Source organism: Scomber japonicus, chromosome 7 (genome assembly GCF_027409825.1).
Source record: "Scomber japonicus isolate fScoJap1 chromosome 7, fScoJap1.pri, whole genome shotgun sequence".
Taxonomy (NCBI): Eukaryota; Metazoa; Chordata; class Actinopteri; order Scombriformes; family Scombridae; genus Scomber; species Scomber japonicus.
In genome coordinates this window covers 1,339,796-1,362,909 of record NC_070584.1, presented here as the reverse complement: position 1 = coordinate 1,362,909, position 23,114 = coordinate 1,339,796, and the positions used below count along the sequence as shown (strand labels likewise).

Here is a 23,114-nt window from a genome sequence, read left to right as displayed (position 1 = left end):
TTATTAAATGAGGACTGCTGAATTTTCTATATTCAGTTACAATGTGCAATGGCATAACAACCAGTACAGTTTCTCTTTTTAATATTGCAGAATGTCATATGCAATGTAAATCTAAGTAATGGTGTTTTGGTTTTGGGTCTTATAGCTCATTATTTGAAACTTTGGCCACAGTTATGAATATCAGACACTGTATACATGGCTGAAAATAAGGAAAAGCATAACAGGTCCCCTGAAAGATAAATAAAGATGTGTTATATGAGAACAGTTATATCTGTGTTTGTACTGCAAATTCAAATCTTAATACCATTCCATAATAACAGGTTAATAGATGTTTCCTCGTATATAATGAGTTTGGAAATTCTAGAGTAACACTTCAATAAAGCATCAAATCTTAATTAAAACTGGTCAGTTTTAGTCAACTAAATCTACTGGACAGTTGATTAAAACGAGACTAAAGCTACAACAATTCAGATCACTAAAATATGATGAAATGTGAAATGTAAATTAAGATTTGCTGTCAAAATGAACACAGGTTTTATCACTTGGATTTATCACTAGAACTCCACTCCAACATTTTATTTTGAGGTTGTTTTTTTTTTTTATTATTATTTTTATTATCAGCACTTGATATTTTTCAGCTCTTACCAGCATTTCCCACTCCGTGCACCAGCAGCAGGATGTGTTTATCCACTTGTCCAACGGGCCGAGAGCCCTCTAGAGAAGACCTGGAGCCCTGATGGGAGAGACACCAAACATGTCAACCATCTGCCACAGACACTACACCGTCAATCCACTGACTGACCTTTGACAGAGAACTAAGCAGATTTTAGAGAGGTTTGACCTCTGTGTTGAGCATTTGTTAAAAAAGATTAATTAATTTTAAAAAAAGGCTTACACATCTGACCCACTGATGGATTCATACATTACTTTTCCTGCCCTACTCCTGCTTATTCAATAGTGGACTGGTCTACTTCACTAGAGTCAAGAAGAGCAAGGAAACAATATCTGTACATGCATATATTTTAAGAGACATTTCAACATCTGTTAACAACACAAATTAGGAAAATTAAATGTAACAGTATCTACTTCTTTCTATAATAACCACAGTCAAAGGATGGTCTGGAATTATATAGAGTATGGTGGAAATGATCTCTGTTGTTGTGTGTGAGTACTGGCAAAACCCTCAACCCCCCTGCTAGGATGAATCTAAGAGGGATGCAGGTGAAAATGCAATGCTTTCCTGCCTTATCAACAATAAACTGTAACAGGCAGGCCAGTTTTATCTCTGCATCAAATAAGCTGCAGAGAAGCACAAGGGCTACAATTACAGTCATTGGAAAAATACATTCCACCTATCATTGCTGTGAATCCTCTGTACCTTTGGCTACACACTGCCTCTCAAACTTTCTTTATGTAAAAAAAATAAGGCTCTAAAAACCTATGCTTTCTTAACCAGTGTCAGCAGTAAGGTCCTCAGGAAGTCAAGTCTCAAGGGAAGTCTAAGTCACATTGAAATTTTTAAGGGCAAGTCCAAATCGTAATTCTAAGTCTTTAAGTCCAATTTCAAGTCAAATGTCAAGTCTTTAAGAGTAAGACCAAACCAAGATTCAAGTCCTCTCAGTGTTTTGGTTGTTCTCTGCATTTGTTCATTTACCATGAGGTCCTCAGAAGAGAGGGGCTCTTGACTTCTGGTGAGTGCAATGGAGCGAGTCACGTGGAGGTTTCCATCCATGTCAGAGTATTTCCCTGTCAGTGATGTTTCACAAAGTCTGTAAAGAACACAAAGAACCGGTAAGGAAGTTAACGCCTATCACAGATATATCACTATCGATGATTATGCTGTCCAATATGTGTTTAAAAATAAAAGAAAATACCGTCTTTTAGTTTTAAGTTTAATATAAATTCATAGTGATATTTACTGTTTCACTGTGCTGATGTAATTTTATAAAAATTAAGTTTATTCTTAATCTATAAAATACCATGCTTCCATAACATATTTTGTGTTTATGTATTCTGTACATATAACATTATCGGCCAATATATTGATGTCACATTTTTTTATTTCCTACTATCGGTAGGTATCGGCATCAGCCCCAAAAGTCCATTATGAGTCAGGCTCTAGTATGTACTATGAAACTTCTGGAACAAATATATCATATGTAATTTATATCAAGTGAGCTCCATTGTTAATATTCTCTTCCTTCTTATCTTTCTTCTCTGTCAGCAGTGTTTTCTGTCTATTCTACCTTAAAAGGCGTTCTGACTAATATACTAATGATTCCAAGAAAGATTTCTGTTTAGGAAATGACATCACTTTACTGTAATGCAGCCTTTAAAACCAGGAAAATGCAACAATTATATCATACCACAATATAACAATATCTAACATCGAGAACCGTATCTAGTTTCATATCACAATATCTATATAATATAGATATATATTGCCCAGTCCTACTTAGACAGTAATTAATACCTGCAAACTCCCACCAAAGATGAATGGTATCTTACAAGCTAATAAATGCATTGTGTCATGTTGTGTGTCAGCTGAAAGAAAAATGGTCAAATTGTGAAAAGAACAGTGTCATGTGAGCTTTGATGGCTGCAGTGTACAGATTGTCCAGCTGTTTGAGAACGTTTGGTTCACTGCCCCAAAGCTAAATTAAAAATGGCTTTCCAAATTTCTAGTCCTTTGTCAATTACTCATTTATCTCTTGTTATGTTCTAAATATGTGTCAAAAATGATTTAAAAAAAAAAAAAGTCCCTCTGCTAATTTTGAGAAATCCAAACCTTTATATTTCAGTGTGACTTTAATATGTAAAGAATGGCTCACAAACTGAACCAGGACTAAACTGTTCACGGCTCATGTGATCAGACTAACACAAGCCTGATTTAAGGAGTATTAAGACTGAGTCCTAACTCACTGACACCATTGACCTCGTCTGTTGGCTCAGCTTACTGCAGCACTGTGCTTCTAATCATTTATTTATCAAACAGGATTTCCTTAAAAGAAGCTTGATTTACTGAAGTCAGCCTGGTTAAACTGGTAATGTTGCTTTATGACAACAAAGCAACCAGTAGACATCACATAAAAAGTGATGAACAGTGTAGCTTGATTGGTTGTCATGGTTATAGACAGTTAATATTCTTTCTTTGCTCTTTCCTCTGCTCTCTTAAGAGTTGAATCCTTTTTAAACCCAGCCTTATGATTGGTGGACTGTGAGGATATACTTCAGGGAGGGACTTCTCCAATCTCACAGGTAACCATATGATACGGAAGATCACATAAAATGATGTTTACTTCCAATGCTGTGTTTGACATCAGTCTTTCTTAAGAACATCTGTAGGTGGATTTTTCCTGGAGTGGACTGATGGAAAGATCTCCCCAAAGTTTACACATGAGCTGTGATTCCACAGTCCTCCAAATGAGGACACAAAGATTGAAGAACGATGAAAGAGAAAAGTCTAACCTGAGGTAGAAAACTGATTTAGTCGTCCGCTCCTGGTAGACAAACATGTTCTTCCTGTTCACCACGCAGAAAGAGTTGAGCACAGAGCGCAGAGCCTGGATTGCTACAGAACACACACCAACACACACCAAAAAAAATAATTATTAATTAATGTGACTGTGGACAACATGAGCACTGTAGCTAAAAGCTGCTCTGAAATGAAGTCTATAATGAGCCTATAATCATGGGAAAAGCTTTGCACAGCTTAATGCAATTGCACACTAGGCTGCAGAGTGCAATCACACTAGTGAATACTGTCTACTATAGCACAGACATTTAGAGTCAAGTGCCATGCACGAGGGCACATAAACACCTCATACACCACAAATCTCTGCTCCCTGTCATTATTCTCTGGTGACACTGATGTCACTTTAGTCCTGTAGTTTCCTATTAAAAGATATTTCTTAGGCTTCTGAAATGGATGATGTAATGTGCTACTAATTATGGGGAAAATACAATGTTGCACAGCTAAACTTCAATTACTACATTGGTATTATTCACATAACCTTGGGAGTCTGTGTTGCTGCACAGCAGGTTAGCTGAGGATGCAAATATGTGAGACATGTCTACAGCTAAGCATTACATTTTATAATTATACACTGTAGATGGGAACCTTTCACACCCTTTCCTGTTTTCCACATGTTGTTTTACACTTACAATCAATCTTTATTTATATAGCACCAAATCACAAAAGTCATCTCAAGGCTATTCACACATAGACCGTACTTTTTCATTTCATTTAAATAGACCCAAGATTTCCAAGTGTGACAGATTGAATAATATGTAGCATCAGCATTCCCAGTTGATTTTTTTGTTTAAAATGTTATTGTGTCAAATGCAGCAATGTAATATTAGTTATTTCTGTGTTTCCTTATGTTTTAAGTGCATAATGACACCCAACACCAGCAGTAGTAACCCCCCCCCCCCTTTGTGTTATCAAAGTGTGGCCTCCTCACTGTTAGAGACAGGCTGAAGACCCTGAACCCAACTTCACAGTGTTCTTCACTCAACAAATGTGTATGATTCCCTTAACATGAGCGGAGAAGGAAAAATATACTAAATTATATTAAAATGAGGGCATGAATTTGTGTGTACAAAATATTAGACAAGAGCCTGAATTACTGAATTGTGCAAAAATACTTAGTTTAATTTGTCCCTCACACCTCCTGGGCTCCATAAATCTGACAGGTGAGATGAGATAACCTCAAAATTATGTTTACAATCCTTTTTGTGTGTGTGTGTGTGTGTGTGTGTGTGTGTGTGTGTGTGTGTGTGTGTGTGTGTCATAGAGCTGTAACAATGGAAGCAGTAATAACATCCTTTTTCTTCTCCTTTTAAAAATGATTTCTTTTGAATAAACTAAAGATAAAAACAGGGTGTAATTCTTTGTAAATGTCCCTTCTGTCATTGTGGGTGTCTGCTTGGATGTAAAACAGGTTTTTTTGTTAGGTTAGCCACTCACCTCTGGACACCCCCATGTTGGGTCCCATCTTGAGGCGTGGGTGAATGTGGATGATTGTGCTCCACACCACATCACAGGCAAAATGTCCTGGGATGAACTGCATGGTGGCTGCCAGGTAGTCTCTGGCCTGGTAGCTCTCCTCTGTGTTATAATCTGTGTGGTCCAGAACAAATGAAAACTAACTGAAGAGGAGGCAAGTATTCCATTCTCAAATCTCAAAAAACACAAAGGTTATCAATAAATTCACGACTCAATCTCTCTGCTGCTGAGTGTTTGTTTAGAACTTGGGTGAAGTGTGTGGTGTGTGTGTGTGTGTGTGTGTGTGTGTTTTTGGAGATTTACCATCGGAGGTATTGAGCTTCTGCCTGTACAGAGACTCGTTCTTCCAGATGTCTTCCTCGCTCTCAGCCACCAGCAGAGAGTTACACACATGGCTGTCATGCAGGTCCTGCAGCAGCATACGCTAAACAGTACACACACACACACACACACACACACACACACACAATGAGTATACGCTTTTCCCATTATTTCCTCATGTACATCTCTTCCTTTATACAATGTTCTAACTTATTGGTAATAAAATGTTTTTTGGTTTGTTGAGTGCTGCAGAATTTACCTGATTGACAATTCTGCAGATTTCCCCGATCTTCCTGACAACCATCTGATGTAGTTGTATGTATTCAGGCAGCTCTTGCTCTTCTTCCTTCTTTTCCAACTCCTCAGCACTCACCTCTTTTCCTTCTGTGAAACTCCTGCAAAAAAAAAAAAAAAAAAAAGTGCAAATCTTAAATGAACAAAATCCAATTTGTACATTTAAACATCAAGCATCTGAGGACAAATGGTGGAATTATAAATGAAGCTTCCTGCACACACTCAGCAAGGAAAAGATGTCTATCACAACTTTAATTAATAATGACTGGTAATTTGTTATGACTAGAAAACTGGAAATCATTCCTGGAGCTTGTCTGACCTAGAATGGGAGTAGACCTTCACTCTGTCCTGGTGGATCTTAATAATCAACCAGAAGTCTGGCATCAGTGGGGACTGACACTCCTGCTCATCCATGGTGGGGCTTTCACACTCAGAGTCACTGCTGCCACCATCATAACCTTTAAAACACACAGAGGGAAGAATAACAAAAAACAGTGTCATAACATCAATAGAACCATGCTGATTATCATTGTGACCTCGGTAATAGACCTTAAAGAACTGCAGTTTCTCATCTGTGGCCAGATGTGTTGATGTTAGTAAAGCTTGTGATTATTAGAGTATCAATCAATACGATTAGTGGTGTCTTGTGTGAACGATGTAATAATCATCAACCAGCTGTAAAGTAGAGTGAATTAATATATATGACGGATTAACTGCAAATTGCCCCATCTATATTCATGTCAGATTTGGATTGGACTAATACCATTTACAACATGTATGTTGAAATCATTAGATGTAATGAATCATCTAGATACCAGTTCACTAAATATATTTAAGAGAAAGCTAAAAATATATCTCTTCACTTCAGCTTTTAACTAGCTTCCCTATCCATCACTACTTCACTTCTTTTAATAGTTGTATTTTTACTTGATTTTCTATATTGTTTTATTATATTTTGAACTACCATTACTATATACAAGTTTTATTCATATATTCCATCTTATATTACATTCATGTTTTTATTTTGTTTCCTCTTTCTTTTTTTTAACATTGCTTTATGTTCCTTTTATGTGAAGCACTGGCATGCACGTACGGCACATTTCACTGTTTTGGGGTGGTGCGTGGGGGGCGAGGGCCCGTTCACCACTGCTTGCAGCTTTAATTATTTTTATCAGTATTATTATTATTATCTAACAAGCAGATAAGGGTCATACAATCCTGCAACTTGCTATACTGTCACAATGTTTTCAGTCTCATTTTGCCCCTTCTGCCTCTCTATCCCTCCAAGGTGGAAGTTGGTGAAGTTGGAGTTGGAACCAGATGAAGTACTCACGTTATCAAGTTGACAACAACTACACTTGTTACATTAAAAAATGTTGGGGAGAGTGCTTTTAAATTTGGCCTACAAGATGGAGCTGTTTATCCTGGTGAGATTGACTGCATTGGAAGCAGGGGTGTATATTTAGCATAGCGGAGTGTAGCAGAGAGCCTCTTCTGAGACACTTCAGAAATGCGTTGCAGTGTGTCCAGTTGGATCAAGCTGTTCAACTGTGAAAACTTCACACTTCAGAGCAGAATTTCTGTCAATGGTAAAGTAAACTTGCATTGTTTCGGTAGCTTTCATAGTGTAAGTCTGTATTATGTTTTAAATAAAAAGGAATAAACTGTTTACTTTAGTGCAGCACTTACCCTGCATGTCTGAGTCCAGGCTGCCTTGGCTAGAGACGACACTCTGTACTCGACTGGGCCTGAGCTTGCTACAGCCTGAAGAAAGACAAATTGACATTTCTGTCAGAAGTTCCAGTCTCAGCATGATCACTGTCACAAATCAAAGCCTGAAAGATTGTAAAGCTCTGCAGGATCACACACACACACACACACACACACACACACACACACACACACACACACACACACACACACACACACACACACACACACACACACACACACACACACACACACACACACACACACACACACTTTCTTCTTGCCTGTCCTGAGAAAGCTACACATCAGAGTTAAACATGGGCTGAGGAGAGAGGAGAAGGCAGGAGGTGGAAATCTCTGGAAAAAGTGCCACTTGTCACATTAGAGATGCATAATGCTAATTAACAATATGAATAGGAATGATACAGAATATAGTGCTTACTACAGGCAACGTAACAAGGAACCACTTGCCTGAAGAGATCCTGGATTTTTTATTTTTTTTTACTTCTAAAGACACATTTTTATAGGTTTATGAGAAAAAATGATGTATATTTAAAAACAAAACATAGAACCTTCTTCTTGTGTACGGTCCCAACATACAAACAAGCTACATCTAATTAATTGTGCAGTAAGTCACATTAATAATTACTATTAAAGATATTTTTACTGCTGGATTTATTCTTATTATATGAAATTAATATTAATATTAATAAATACTGTTATAATAAATAGGAAGTGTGGGGTCTTTTAAAGAAGTAAAAAGTGCTTTCCTGTATGGTTTTGTTGTGGTGGAGGTGGGAACATCACTAAAAGTAAAGTGACATTAAGCTCTCCATAAAAAGCCAGGAGTCAATGTACTTCTCTGATATAAGCTGGCAGCCAAACACTCACCTCCTCTACTTTGACTATGACAACTTCAGTACTTTTCCTCTTTCTCTGGACTTTCTGCTTAAACGTGCTATGACGCCTGGGGAGATTTTTTTTTTTTTTTTTTAAATTTAAAATGACCTTTCCCAGACAGAGAGTGTGGGATGATGACAAGACATAAGAAAATATCAAAGAGACAAAGTGACATGCTGTGAGACTGCAAGGAATCCAAATGGAGAAAAAGTGGAAGAGATGGACATTAGCTGAAAGGAAGGAAGCAACACTGTAGACTGAACAGGAAGTTTCAAACACAATAATATTGCATTTATCTCAGTTTTGATTTATAAATGCCTTTATAATTTATTATAAGACAAATGAATGCATATGAATTACAATGAATATAGGCCTTCAACTAATGATCATTTCAGTTTGTCAGAGGCCAAAATGACATCTTTAAATAGTTTGGTTTGTCCAGCCGACAGTCCAAACCCTATAAATATTCAATCAGCAGTAACATATAGGCAGAAAAGCAGCAAATCCTCACAATTGAGCAGCTGCTCCCAGAGAGCTTTGACATTTTGAATACTGAAACTAAATTTATTTTGAGTCTAAGCAGGCGAAATGTCCAAAGACTGCAACTAATACAGAATGCTACTGCCAGGCTTTAACATGTTCTAAGAGAAGCAGCCACATTACAGCAAGCCTTTCAAACTCTTTGTGTGTAGTGTGTGTGTGTGTGTGTGTGTGTGTGTGTGTGTGTGTGGCAGACTCACTGTGACTGGCTGACTGCATGGACTCAGCCAGGCTGACGCTGGACGGGGTTTTGGGGGGTGAACTAGGTTCTGTGCTGCGCTCTGTGTGGAGCTGAGGAGTACTGGGTTGTGTTGTTACTCCCACCATGCTGACTGAGCTCTGGGAGCCGCTGTCTTCTGCCTCAGGCTTCATGGCTCTGATTGGCTCGCTGAGCTCTGCGGGCGCATCAGTGGGGGTGTCAGCGACAACACTGATGGACATCTCCTCAGCCTGCAGCTAGACACAGTTCAAATGAAATAGGTTTGTTTTTGTTTTTTACACAGGAACAGGTTTCAGTTAGAAATTTCATCAACAAACTACTAAAGTCTGTGTAAAGTAAGAATAAATATGTGTTCTGAGTTTGACATACCACAGAAAAGTGTGTTGTTAACCACCCTGCCAAATTTGAATGATTAAAAAAAAATCACCAAATAGGCCAAATTAGGCTTCAAAGTTGTGTAAAAATCTGCCTCTTTCTCTGCTACCAAACTGTTGCTGTGGGAGTGCCCACCGAGTTCACTAAAACTCCGCCCCCTACCAAGTGTCACCTGTCAATCAAAGTCACCACCTCTACCAGAAACATGGACACTACGTCTGAGAGCTTTCTGCTGCTAACTCAGCTGCTAGCTCGGCGGCTAACTCGGCTAACTGTAGACTATAATAGTGATTTTCAGACCCTCCCACTAAATCCTGAACACAGAAATCTTGAAACACAGTTTGTGAAGCCTAGCTCCACAATTCAAATCTAAATGGTTGAAATGCTTTTTACACCTTTTTTAGAAATACATTTATGACCTATTTAATGTGTTTAGAAGAAAATGTCTGAATTCACTTTACACAGGCTTTGACCTCTTAATACACGCCCCTATTTTCTATGTTGTTAGCCTAAACGACATGCCCAAGTTGTGAGCAGCACAGATCCCACATAGTGTGAGACTCAGAGATGTGTCTGGTATCATTGGAAAGGAAACACTCTCAGGATTCTTGTAAAAGTGTCTGTGTGATTCTGTGACTTACTGACAAAGAGTGGCAGAGGTTACAATGATGGGGTTGTTTACTCGCCCATAGGTTTGCCTTTACAATGACATGTGTACAGACATTCAGGGACCTCTCAGCAGGATATAGACACAATGAGGCCACAGCCACAGGTCTTGGCTTCATGCAGTCCAAATTTGGAGTCAAAAGAGCAAAAGATGAATTTTTCAGAGTTATTTTTCAACAGGTATGTCCATGCGTTTTCCTCAGGTCCTTTTTAGAGACTCCAAATGGACACTTGGTTACCAAAGCTGTATAACCACAATCAAACACCTATAACTTTACATCCCCTTTGCCTACAATCAAAATCTTGGTCTTTAATGAAAGCTGACACCATATTATTATTATATATTATATTATTATATATATAACCATATTTTTTATTGTTTGGCCGTATCTATCTATCTATCTATCTATTATCTATCTATCTATCTATCTATCTATCTATCTGTTTATTTTGCTATAAGTCATATGTTAAGTCGAAGAAGAACCAACCGTGTACCAAAATGCCGAGTGCGTAATGATATATGGTTCAACTCTTTTACGCACAGGGCGCACGCCGGTCACGCTTGGAGTTTGTTTATGGACAGCCAAACTTGATAGCTTAGTGTCATACACCTTTGGAAACCTCAGACTATTGGCTAAAAGGTTATCAACTTCATTTCACCGAATATTTCCATAGGCTGGAACAGCTGTCAATCAAAGCCATGTCGTCATTGTCGTCGGTCACATGTCCTCATTGGCTTTGGAGACATGTACTGCCTAATCCTAAACACCGATTGGCTTGTGTGTGGTGTCGTCAGAAGCAGAAGAGGCTCACGGTCGTAAACATCTAGTCACGTGTACTCTGAGATGGACGTGCAGGTCAGGAAATGACGCAAACGGACCGTATATGGCTTGTTATTTGTGTTATTACGTTACGTGTTGGACTAAATACATGTTGACATACTGAGGAAAATATTTCGGTTTTATGGAAACAGATTTCATATTTCACAAGAATGGATATTTGGCGAGCTGTACAGAAAGTCCTGAGTCATAAGATGATCGTTGTGGATAAAGGGAAGACTTTGAAGGTATGTAGCATTATAGCTTTTCTCACTTAGCTGAGTGGATAGCCGAGCTAATCGCTAATACTATTACGGCTGTGAGCAACCATATAAGTCGTGAGTGGTCTTGAATGAATCAGGAGAATCTAAGCTTTCCAACAATGTACGGAATGTATGAATGCATGAATATATATGTTTAAGGGTTGTTGTTTAAAACATTAAAAAGAACGTGTGGCTACCTCCTAACATCAGTCCCGCCCTGTAGACGGAACAGCGTGCGTTAAGAGGTTAAATAAACAAAATCCCTAGACTGGACACACTAATGATATATGATGCAGATTATGAATATAAAGTGTAGAGATTATCATTAGATTCTGGTTATAAAGACAAAAAAAACTATGCAAAAACATACTTCATTCATTGAATGTGTCATTGTGTCTATGTGAGCACATTTCCTGTTGGGAAAGTTGATGATTTTGTTTTGTTATAACCAATCACAGTGTTCACCAAGTTCAATTTAGGACTTTTTAATACCACATGGAGAGCAAGTTAATACCTGTTTCCGCATCACACTGTCACAAGTATGATGGAAAAGCAGCAGGGATGAAATAGCCTACAGTTATTTAGGTATCACATTTCTTTCAGTTCAGAAAATGGATGGATTAACCAAGAAAGTTCATATTAGTTTTTGCTCAAATCAAAAAGGTCCATTAGAAATGGATGAGATTTCAAGCTGCTGTATTTAGCAGTAGTGACAGTGCTACAGGTCTGTTTAAAGAGTTCATAGATTTAAAACCCACAACCACATATACAACAGAGTTAGAACTAACATTACTGTCTACAGCAGGCAAGAGGAGATATTCAAGAGCACTGTGAATGACACTGATGCATGTTAATGCCTTCTAAAGCTAAAACTAAATCCTATGTATTATTCATAAAGACCTGCAGAAACCTTCAGGGGAAAAGATAGCAACATCTTTAAAGAGTGAGGTTACTGTTTAGACCAGTGTAAGGCAAATTGTGGCCCTCCAATAAAAAAATAATAAAGTGATTTCATCTAATCTTTTACCTGGCTGATGTAAATCCCAATAATATGAACATGTTAGAAACGGTATAACACATGTATACACCATAATGTGGCCTTTCTGAATGGAACAGATTTGTGTAAGTAACACAACTTGACTTCTCAGATCATTGTCTGTGTGTGGATATCAGCTCTACTCTCATGTATGTTCATCTTTAAGTACAACCCTAATACTCTTTTATAAATAAAATTTATTCTTGAATGGAATTAAAAGACAAAACAAACATAACATATTGCTGACCCCTGGTTTAGACCATCATCTAACTGATAATGAGGCAACATGTGTCATCCTTTACTTGGATTAGCTTGGCTGCTAACTCGGCGGCTAACTGGCTAACAGTAGACTGTAGTAGTAGTAGTGTGCGCTGAATGTATTTATACCTCTACAGCAGCAGGGGCAGGTTTATGCTAACGCGGCGGTGATTTTCAGACCTGCCGACTAAATCCTGAACACAGAAATCTTGAAACACAGTTTGTGAAGCCTAGTCTAACCACAATGGAAGTAAAGCTGAAAACAGGGAATCATGATAGAAAGTGAACATGAAGTATGATTCTGCACATCATTGTAATATTAAATGTCTAACCTCTCCCTCTGCCTTTGTGGGCTGAGTCTCTGCTTCACTCTCCAGCACAGCTTCCTCCACCTGCACTCCATCGCTGCAAGGGTTGATGTGTGGTTGGGGGTGTGCGGCGGTGCTCTCTGACAGCCTCTCCGTAGCGTGGATCCTCTGAGGGTGCAGTCTGCTCAAAGACATGTAGTAGAAACCGTCCTGTTCTCCGTTCAGCACGTAGCCTGAGAACGCCATCCTGCGGAACTCCTGGAGGATCAGACAGTATCCCCAAAAACTATTAATACGACTATGTTTGCTTTAATACGGACAAGAACTAGAGAGAAACGTAGAGATAAGTAGCAAAGGTTATATGAAAATACATATAGGAAGGTAGGGAGAGGAAAGAAAGAGAGAAGGAGGGAGGGAGGAAGGAAGGAAGAAAGGGGGGTGGAGGAAGGAAAGAAGGAAGGGAGGAAAGAGAGAAGGAGGGAGGGAGGAAGGACGGACAGATGGAAGGAAGGAAGGGAGGAAAGAAGGAACAGTAAAAACAGACAAGGTTAATTTGACGACAGGAAGATTAAGATGAAATATTGTATTTAGTAACTTCTGAGTATATGATGGATATGATGGTAATGTTCTAAAAGTTCTCTGTATTTGAGGCAAGTAATTACTATGTGAGATTTTACACTAGGCAATAAAAAGTGTATGAAAGAGTGAATAAGTATTGACAGTGAAATAGTAGTTTTGATGTACTCATTAAAAGATCATCAAAAGAAACGTAGAATGATCACTGAACAAAAAACATCTTTGCTTCATTCCCAGTTTTAATGAGAACATTCCTGGAGTAATGTGTGTGTGTGTGTGTGTGTGTGTGTGTGTGTGTGTGTGTGTGTGTGTGTGTGTGTGTGTGTGTGTGTGTGTGTGTGTCCTCGCCTCTTTGAATTTTTCCAGAGACTGCTCGGGCCCGAAGACAAACTGCAGTGGGACATCTTCACAGTGACAGTGCGGTCGACCACTGGAGCGCAAAACATGCTCTGCTACTTTGAGCAGTGTGGCCGAGCTGATGACCCGAGAGTGGCGCAGGGCAGAAACAATCTCATCCTCCAGCAGCCAGCGGATCTAACACACACACACACACACACACACACACACACACACACACACACACACACACACACACACACACACACACACACACACACACACACACACACACACACACACACACACACACACACACACACACACACACACACACACACAGAGAGAGAGAGAGAGAGAAAGAGAACAAAACCAAGAAAAGCTCATCATCTGTTGTGTGTACCCAGCAGCTGTCAGAAGACGTGAGTCAGTTTCGCAGACTAAATGTATAAAGCTCGCTAGCACCCTCTAGAGGCTGCAGTGTTTCATTGCACATATACATTAACTCACCTCGTCCATTGTGGCCAGAATTGCTAACTTGTGAGGAATTGGTAGTTTGGACAAGGGTTCACCAGAAACCCTGATGGAAGATATCAAGTACCAGAACTTAATATGTTAACCAACAGAACTTGAGAAAATCAGATAAATGTTCAACTTCATATTGTCCTGTAGAACAAATAAACTCACCCGTCAACATCACCTCCCCTCAAACTGTCCAACACTGCCATCATCTCCTCATCAGACCTGTAAGAGGAGGGCTGTCCTGGTGAACGATTCAGAGACACACTGCTCTCTGATGTGTACCTGTACACAGAGAGGACAAGTGATGTCATACTGTCATTTCTTTATTTAGACTCATTATAAAGAGCCACATACAGTATCAACACAGTACATATTATATATATATATATTCACATCATTTTGCATGATTTTCATTACAAACAGAAGACTGCAGATCAATAAAAGAGACATATCATGCTTTGTGTGTTTTTTTGTTATTTAAATTATTATGATGTTGGATACCTTCATAAAATACTTGTAAAACTGCTACCTGCAGGTTGTAATTCAGGGCTTTAATCTGCTCTAAATGCTTTGTTTTTTATGTTTTTTTATATATAGCCAACTAGGTGATGTGCATACAATTTCCAGCTAACCAATCAGAACAGAATGGGCACATTTGGAAGGGGGCCTTAAAGAGACAGGAACTAAAAAGGCCTGTTTCAGACAGAGGCTAAACTGGGGGGCTGCATATGAAAAATGTGTTTTTAACTCTTTTTATTTTAAAGATATTCCAGTAGAGCCCAAAATATACATACCAGGAAATGTGCAGAATATCTCTGTAGCAGCCACTGATGTGCTAATGGCTAATAACTTTATAATTTGCCTGTTTTATAATGTAATAAAGTCGATAAAGTAATAACTTGCCAATGACGTAAGAACATTTCTGAACTAATAAGGTAATACATTTTGCCCATTAGCATAATAAGTTATTCCGTTAATGGCTGGTTACTGAGTTATTGGCTAGATTTAAAAAATCCTGTAATAACTGCAGCTGATGACGTAATCACCAAAACATAATAATTGGTTATTGGTTCAGAAATGTTATTTTGTTATTGGCAAGTTATCGGCTTTATTACATTAAAAAACTTGCAAAATTATTACCTTATCAGCCGTTATTACGTTATCAGTTATCATTACATTACTGGCTACAAAAATGTCCCCTTTAAGAAAGTAAATGTAAATTAATGATGCGATTTTTTACAAGATGGACAAAGGTGTGATGTCTAACAAGTCCTCTTTACATGAACATCAGCTAGGCTGTGTCTCTCTGCTCACTTCTACTCACCTGTTGTGATGGAAATCAGCCATGACTTCAATCTCCAGAGGTAATGTCAGGACAAAAATATCTAATGTAACTGAGAGCTCATTCAGATCCACAGCCTGTAAGGTCTCAGCGTTCTCCAGGCAGGAAATAATCTCACCTGAAATTTAAATATTAAAATTAGAATGTCACAGGAAAAAGTGTCAAAGGAATACTAATTTCCATAGAGATAAGATGGGAACTGAATAGTTGGGAAAACAGCTATGTTTTATTATATTTAGCAGTTTCATTTGTCAAATTGTGCACAGTGATATTAAAAGTTCTTCACTTGTAATATTTAGGTTCTTAACTCACCAAGGCAGGTAGGCAGTGTTTGTATGGGCATGGAGCCGTGGCAGCTTTTCATATTGACAGAACAAGTGACATGAACAAAGAGGGGTGGCATGTCCAGCTGTGGACCCTCCTGCTCCAGCAGGGAGTCTCCGTCCAGGATGCTGAAAGAGTCCTGGTCCTGGTTGACAGTGTTGGAGTCTGACAGGGACTGGTCTTCCCCTTCCCCCTGAGACCTGGTGCCTGGATGTTCCTCATACTCCACCACCAAATCAGTGTCGCTCTCCGTCATGATGCAGCACCCTGACACATGTTCTACACATAAAGAAATCAATTGCTCCTCATCATATTACCAAATGAGTGGCAGTGTCTCTCAACTATGGGTCATCTGGGGCCAGCTAACTTTAAAATAATCTAGCCTGACTTGTCCACTCATGGTACAAGCTTAACAAGCTGTAAACACATGTTATTACCTTATAAAGTTTATATAGTGAATATATCAGGCAACAGCTGCCTCTTTAAACATCCAGCATACATGGAGCAACATTAGAATGTATCTGGAGGTGAGTTTGTGTCCATGTGTCATGTGTATAATGATGGATTTAAAATTGAAACATATTGATTATAGCAGATTTAACCTGATTTACTAACCTAACCTAACTTAACTTAACCTGAACAAACCTAACCTGACTCACCTTAACTTTTTAACATAACCTAACCTGAATTTAATTAACCTTTCTTAGTTTAAATCTTAGTTCTTAGCTTGACTAAACTTAACCTGACTTAATTGAACCTAACCTTACTTAATATTACCTGTAGATGAACTATCAAAACATTTAAATTTATATTACTCTGACTCAATTTAACTTAACCAGCTATTTAACCTGAATAAAGCTAAACTAATTTAACTTAACTTGTAACTTAAGTTGACTTTAACTAACCTAATTTGAATAAACTTAACCTGTTAACCTAACTAAATCTAATTTACCATGACTATACCTGGCATTTGAACTGTGTTTCTAAACTACATAAACTTAACATGACCAAACCTAATCTGGCATAAATGAACCTTTTAATCCAAACTAGTTCAATTTAAATGAACTTGACTTGACCAAACCTATTACCTAAACTGGCTTTATTTGAACTGTTAACATAACTTAACTGAATTATCTGAAATCTGCTCCACACTTCTCTTTCTGCAATGGTCGATGTAATTAATAAAATCACTGATATAAGACTGTATACTTAGTTAAGTTTGTTGCTGCTCCATCAACCAATTTGCTGAATAATTCTGACTTTGCATCAGCATGTCAACCAACTGAAATGCATGGTAATATATACAATGTGGATGCACAATTTTGTCATTATATATATATATATATATATATAAAATTAAAGTCACCGTCTTCAGTAGCTGGTTCAGCTTCTGACACCAGCTCCTCACTTTGTCTCCTCTCCATCTCACCATCCTCTGAGTCCTCCTTCAGAGACAAATCACAGGACAAATATCTAATGAACACATGAGCATGGTTTCTCTTCAGGTGCTATTACAAGTGTGAAATTTGAAAGTGTCAAATGAAAACGACTTTGTCAACTCACTTCTCTCTTGGATGACGGTGGGCAGTAGAAGAAGTAATGTGGATTGGAGGGCACAGTTTTGAAATACTGAGACACAATCTCCATGAATTTATCCTGTTGAATGGTCGAGTACATTCAAAATTTCATGATCAGCTTCACCTGGTAAATATTGGCTCATGTACTTACTAATTACAAGAGTAATAATAGGATATAATTAAAGGGAATAACAAGTTCTACTTCAAAGAAATGAGATGAAGAGCAAAGTTACATAACACAACACAACCATTTTTACTGTGAGACTCAGATACTATACCTGGATTATTTTGTGCACGTCAGGATATACTTCACACTTGGGCTCAGTTCTGAGTAGAGTCAGAGGGAATTCTGGGATCTTAGCAGTCTTGCACTCATCCAGGACCAGTGGGGATGTAGGAGCAGAGGACTTCCCTCTAGATTCGGCTTCACTCGTATCTTCCATATCAATACTGTTGTCAGATATGTCACAACATACAGCAAATGAACATGAGAGGAAAGTGGCTGAAATGTATAAATGACTGCTGCCTGTAAAACTCATTCAATGTGATTATATTACTGTATGAAAAGAAATCACACATCAGATACAGTCATGAAGTTTCTCCCTTTTAAAGTAGCATTAAGAGGTTTTTTGGCCACATGGGGCAGTAGAACAAGCTGTAAACCCAAAGACTGACATATTAACATATTATAATCATATAATTACAATCAACTCTAAATGGATACAGCTGACATGTTAGCAAGCAGTTGCCTATTTATACATCCAGCAGAAACAGAGCAACGTTATAATTAATTTGGAGTCTTGCTTGTGTTTACCTGATGAATGTTAGTCCAAATATGTTTTCTCCTGTTAACTGCTTTGGTGTCTACCACTCCTGAGAAAAATAACTGGTTCTTTAGCTGCTCAATTCTCCATTATGTCTTTGTCACTTTGGTGCTGCACAGGGGTTTTTCACTGAAAATAGCTGCCTGCTTCAGTAGAAGTGAACCCAAACAGTCAAGTTTTCAGTTAGTGATAATTATCTGAGTGTGTCACTATGAGCAACACATTTCACATCGTCGTTGGGAAAGTTGTTAATATAAGTAAATATTAAACAGGAAATATTTAATATGATCTGGTGAATTTTTATGTTGCAGGAATGCACTTTTTTAAGAGTTCCACAATCTCTTATTCTAAGAAACAAATAACGGCCAAATTATTGGTTTCAGTTTATATCATTACATTTCCTGTGCTCTGATTGACATGACTATGAATGAAGATAAATCCGTTAAAGTCTGTGTAAAGTAAGAAAGAATATGTGTTCTGAGTTTGACATACCACAGAAAAGTGTGTTGTTAACCACCCTGCCAAATTTGAATGATTAAAAAAAAATCGCCAAATATATGAGATTAGGCTTCAAAGTTGTGTAAAAAGCAGCCACTGTCTATGCTCCCAAACACTGTCGGAGTGCCTGCCGAGTCCGCTGAAATCCCGCCTCCTACCTAGTGTCACCTGTCAATCAAAGTCACCACCTCTACCAGAAACATGGACGCTACGTTTGAGAGCTTTCTGCTGCTAACTCAGTTGCTAGCTCGGCGGCTAACTCGGTGGCTAGCTCTGCGGCTAACTCAGCTAACTGTAGACTGTAGTAGTAGTAGTGTGCGCTGAATGTATTTATACCTCTACAGCAGCAGGGGCAGGTTTATGCTAATCACCACCACGTTACGTAACGCAGTGGTGATTCAGACCCGCCCACTAAATCCTGAACACAGAAATCTTGAAACACAGTTTGTGAAGCCTAGCTCCACAATTCAAATCTAAATGGTTGAAATGCTTTTTACACCTTTTTTAGAAATACATTTATGACCTATTTAATGTGTTTAGAAGAAAATGTCTGAATTCACTTTATACAGTCTTTAAGTGTGTACATCCCCAGTCAATTGATTAGCATGTGCTAAGATGCACATAAACATGTACATAAGTTATAATGTACATAATGTATAATATTTTCTCTACTGTTATTCTGCTAATATGCTGTCATTGGCAGAGCATACTCACACTCTGTCACACACTATACTCTTCCATTCTCTTTAATCTGATCATAATGACTAGTTGGACCTACCTGGACGAGGAGGCCATGGCAGGCCTGTCATCAGGTTGGTCTTCCTCAGCCTCTCCGATGATGAAGGTGGCAAGGCTCCTTGAAGTTTTTGGATTGCCTCCCCATCCTTGAGGCTCACCATGCTCTCTGAAAACCCTGATGTGTCCGCAGAGGGTCTGCAGGAAGGAGGTGATGTCGATCTCCTGCAGGGATTCTTCACAGTAGTCCATGGCCATCAGGACATCTTGGGAGCTGATGTTGTAGGACTGCTGCAGGCTCCGGTACACACCTGAGGACCACCAGGACAATATCAATGACACAGCTTACAAATGGATGATAAGTCTAATGGAAGCATGTGCAGACAGAAAAGGATGGGGCCCAGGATGGAACCTTGGGGTACCTCACAAGAAATGTTTACCCCTCCAAATAGATTACACATATACCTTATTCTTCAGAGCCATTGAGCCTTACCCTAACCCTAACCCTAACCCTCCAAGGTTGGCCATAGTGACCCATACTGGGTGACATTAACACATGTAATGCATTTTCAAATATTTACTTCTCCAGTAGGAACCAACAGACTTGGAGTAGAGAGCTACAGACAGAGTAGGGAAGCCTCAAGAATTGAGAAAGAACTAATATATTATCAGTGTTGGTTCTTTCAAGGGATTTGTTGACCACAAGACAAATGTAGCCATGCAAGCATTATGTCCGAAGTAAAGCTAACGTTGTAGCGGGTGCACAATTTTAAAATGTGCCATCATAGGAAGAGAGCTCTATTTGGAAATAAAAAAGTTGACATTCGTGAATATCCCTCTCAGTCTACTTGCAATTTGCTTTCAATGTTTTGCTAGACACAACTGTACAAACAGCATATCCTCAGAGAGTTTAAGCATCATCTCTTCAGGAACCTATTCATATGGTTTAGTAAGGTACTAGAGTATATATTGGACTGTGCCAGTACAAAATAATAGAGACAAATACAGTTTGGACTTTTTCTTTTGAAATTTGCTGCACAATTCCTGAGTAAGTCTAACATCTTCTGAGTGCATGTTTGTGGAGGGAAGTGAGGAGGGAGGTCACCTTTGACATAGCTCTGGTGGTAATGCTCCTGCAGCAGGCTGCAGTAGTTAGCCAGATCCTTGTGTTTGTGAGGCTGAGCCAGCAGGTCGGTCCAAGGGGAGGGACTGCTGCGCTCCTGAGAAAGTGACCTGGTAGAGGACAACCACACAGCTAACACACAGAGATAGAAACAACAAACACTCTTGTTTCCAAGCCTAATGAAGGACCTGCAGGACCCCCACAGAAGTTCATTTCATGTTTTTTGATTAGACATGTTCATACACAAACTCCTACAATGCCAGTTAAAAATGCAGACAATTCCAATCAATGTAATTTTGCATAAGCACTTAGACAGCTTTAGCCCAGATCTCCTCTATAGTAAGCATAGTCAAAGAAGCCAACAAGCCTGTGAGGGACAGCTGAATATCAACATCATGCGTTTGAAGAGTGAGATTCAATAATCATTGATTTGTCAGGACGAAGGCAAGGCGGAGACATGAATCAGGTGAAAAAGATTGTGATCACTGACAGGATGTGCTTTTCTAGCAAAGTGGATTTTGTCCATGTTTTACTGTAAAGTGTCAAGAGTTTACTCAAGACAAACTGCTGCAGCATACACAATCACCTGGCAAGCTGCAGCAAGCGCAGTTCTACCGAGTGTAGGATAATAAACAGCAGCAGCAGTGCTGGTCTGGTCTAAATGCTACTACACTACACCACCGAACACACATTTTATACTTTTGGACCTCTTTAACAACCACTGGAACGTGTACAGACACATGGAGTCTGGAGTGTGCCGCTGACAAATGTATTGCTTTAGTGTTTAAATGTTACATTTATCAGTTCATTGTAATTAAAACATTGAAGAACTTTGAATTGAATTTGCATTACTTGACTGCATACAAATCACTTTAGAATAATAGATTATTCATTATTTGTCATTTCAAACTTTAATGTTTCTGGTGGCAAACTCCAAGCTCTGTACATATCAGCTACCATCATCAAGTGTCAATGAACTACAAATGTGGCCGAGAATATTGGTACCTCTCCATCTTTTTCTTAAAAAAAATATAATTTTTCTGGATTAAGTTGAAACTGACATACATATATGTTGTCTTCATGTTGAATATAACCAAAACTTTTCTCATGATTTACAACTCAAGATATTATTTAATACAATAAAACAGATGAAAATAGCATGACCAAAAATATTGGTACCCTCAACTTAATATTTTATAGCACCGCCTTTGGAGGCAAAAACTGCAGTCAATCTCTTCCTGTAACTGTTTCTACATGACTCCATGGGTAGTTTGGTCCACTCTTCTTGAACAAACTGCTCCAGTTCTCTCAGGTTTGATGGCTGCCATCTACCAACTGCAAATGTCAGCTCTTTCCACATTTGTTGCTCATAGCAGGTCACGTCAGCATGGTCCAATGTTTTCTTCTCATCCACTCTTGACTGCTTTTTGATGTATGTTTGGGGTCATTGTCCTACTGGAAGACTCATGACCTGCAACTAGGACACAGCTTTCTGACACTGGCCTGTAGGTTTCACTCCAAAATGCCTCGGCAGTCTTGATTTCATTATGCCCTGAACAGATTCAAGGCTTTAACCAAAATCAAGGATTAACCAAAAAGCTCTAATTGTGTTTCATCTGTCCAAAGCGCATCCTCCCAGAAGGACTGTGGCTTGTCAACATGCATTTTGGCAAAGTCCAATCTGGCTTTTCTGTGTCTTCCTCTTAGAAGTGGGTCGTCCTGGGTCTTCTACCATGGAGCCCATGTTCATTCAGACAGTAATGGATGGAGCAACTTGAAACTATAGTAGCCTACCTTTAACTTGAAGATCAGAATGGATCTGTAATGAAGCTTTTCTTGGTTCTTTCTCACACCATTCATCCGGCCAATTTTACTCTTGTGACCACATCCAGACATGTTGGGTACACTTCCACCACCCTTAAACTTCTTAATAAATTGGCAGCAGTGGACACAGGAACATCAAGCTCTCTGGAGATGCTCTTGTAACCATTATGCTGACCATGCTTAGCCTCAGACCACTCTCTAGTTTTCTTTCTGTTTTCCATGTCCAATGGAACACAGTGTTCTCCTTTTAAACTGGCTGCATGAGTGAATCAGATTGAAAACACCTGTGATTAAAGTATGCTTAAAGTATCACTACAAATCAATTATTCCTCACAGCTTCTAAAAAATACCAATAAATTTGTCCAGGCTATTTTTATGATGTCTTTGTAGAAGAAGCATGAGTTCAGTTATTTTCATTTCAACACTGTGTTTAGGGCGAATGGTGCATTACTTTAATTAAACACAAGGCTACCAATAATTTCGGCCACGTCTGTATCGGCCATGAAATGACAAAAGACGGATCTGCAAGAAAGCATAATGTTAAAAAATATGTGCGGAGAAGAAAGGTTCCCCCCTGTGCTGATGTTTCAAGAGAAAATGTGACACTGCTGCAGGTGTAATAAGAGTATCAACAACAGATCACATTGTGATATGACGCTGAAACAATAATCTGCCCCATAGTTTAAAAAATATATCATATTAACCCTTTAACACAC

General features: G+C 38.7%; 1 protein-coding gene across 7 annotated transcripts in view; it reads right to left on the bottom strand.

The window, feature by feature from the left end:
- The window catches only part of LOC128362148 (KICSTOR complex protein SZT2-like), a 114,182-nt gene that overhangs the window by 71,649 nt on the left and 19,419 nt on the right, over window positions 1–23,114 (bottom strand). For 5 of the 7 annotated variants that reach the window (XM_053322825.1, XM_053322820.1, XM_053322824.1 and 2 more), the window contains exons 22-41: window positions 20,557–20,684; window positions 19,495–19,762; window positions 17,673–17,844; window positions 17,381–17,473; window positions 17,184–17,262; window positions 15,806–16,096; window positions 15,476–15,611; window positions 14,317–14,433; window positions 14,140–14,209; window positions 13,642–13,827; window positions 12,742–12,975; window positions 8,974–9,229; window positions 7,313–7,387; window positions 5,943–6,081; window positions 5,589–5,724; window positions 5,312–5,432; window positions 4,970–5,122; window positions 3,469–3,571; window positions 1,655–1,769; window positions 646–733 (exon numbers count right to left, since the gene is read on the bottom strand). In XM_053322825.1, the coding sequence (XP_053178800.1) occupies window positions 646–733; window positions 1,655–1,769; window positions 3,469–3,571; window positions 4,970–5,122; window positions 5,312–5,432; window positions 5,589–5,724; window positions 5,943–6,081; window positions 7,313–7,387; window positions 8,974–9,229; window positions 12,742–12,975; window positions 13,642–13,827; window positions 14,140–14,209; window positions 14,317–14,433; window positions 15,476–15,611; window positions 15,806–16,096; window positions 17,184–17,262; window positions 17,381–17,473; window positions 17,673–17,844; window positions 19,495–19,762; window positions 20,557–20,684 (2,960 nt within the window). The remainder of the gene's footprint in view (window positions 1–645; window positions 734–1,654; window positions 1,770–3,468; window positions 3,572–4,969; window positions 5,123–5,311; window positions 5,433–5,588; window positions 5,725–5,942; window positions 6,082–7,312; window positions 7,388–8,973; window positions 9,230–12,741; window positions 12,976–13,641; window positions 13,828–14,139; window positions 14,210–14,316; window positions 14,434–15,475; window positions 15,612–15,805; window positions 16,097–17,183; window positions 17,263–17,380; window positions 17,474–17,672; window positions 17,845–19,494; window positions 19,763–20,556; window positions 20,685–23,114) is intronic. The other 2 variants (XM_053322821.1, XM_053322822.1) reach the window with 2 other exon arrangements.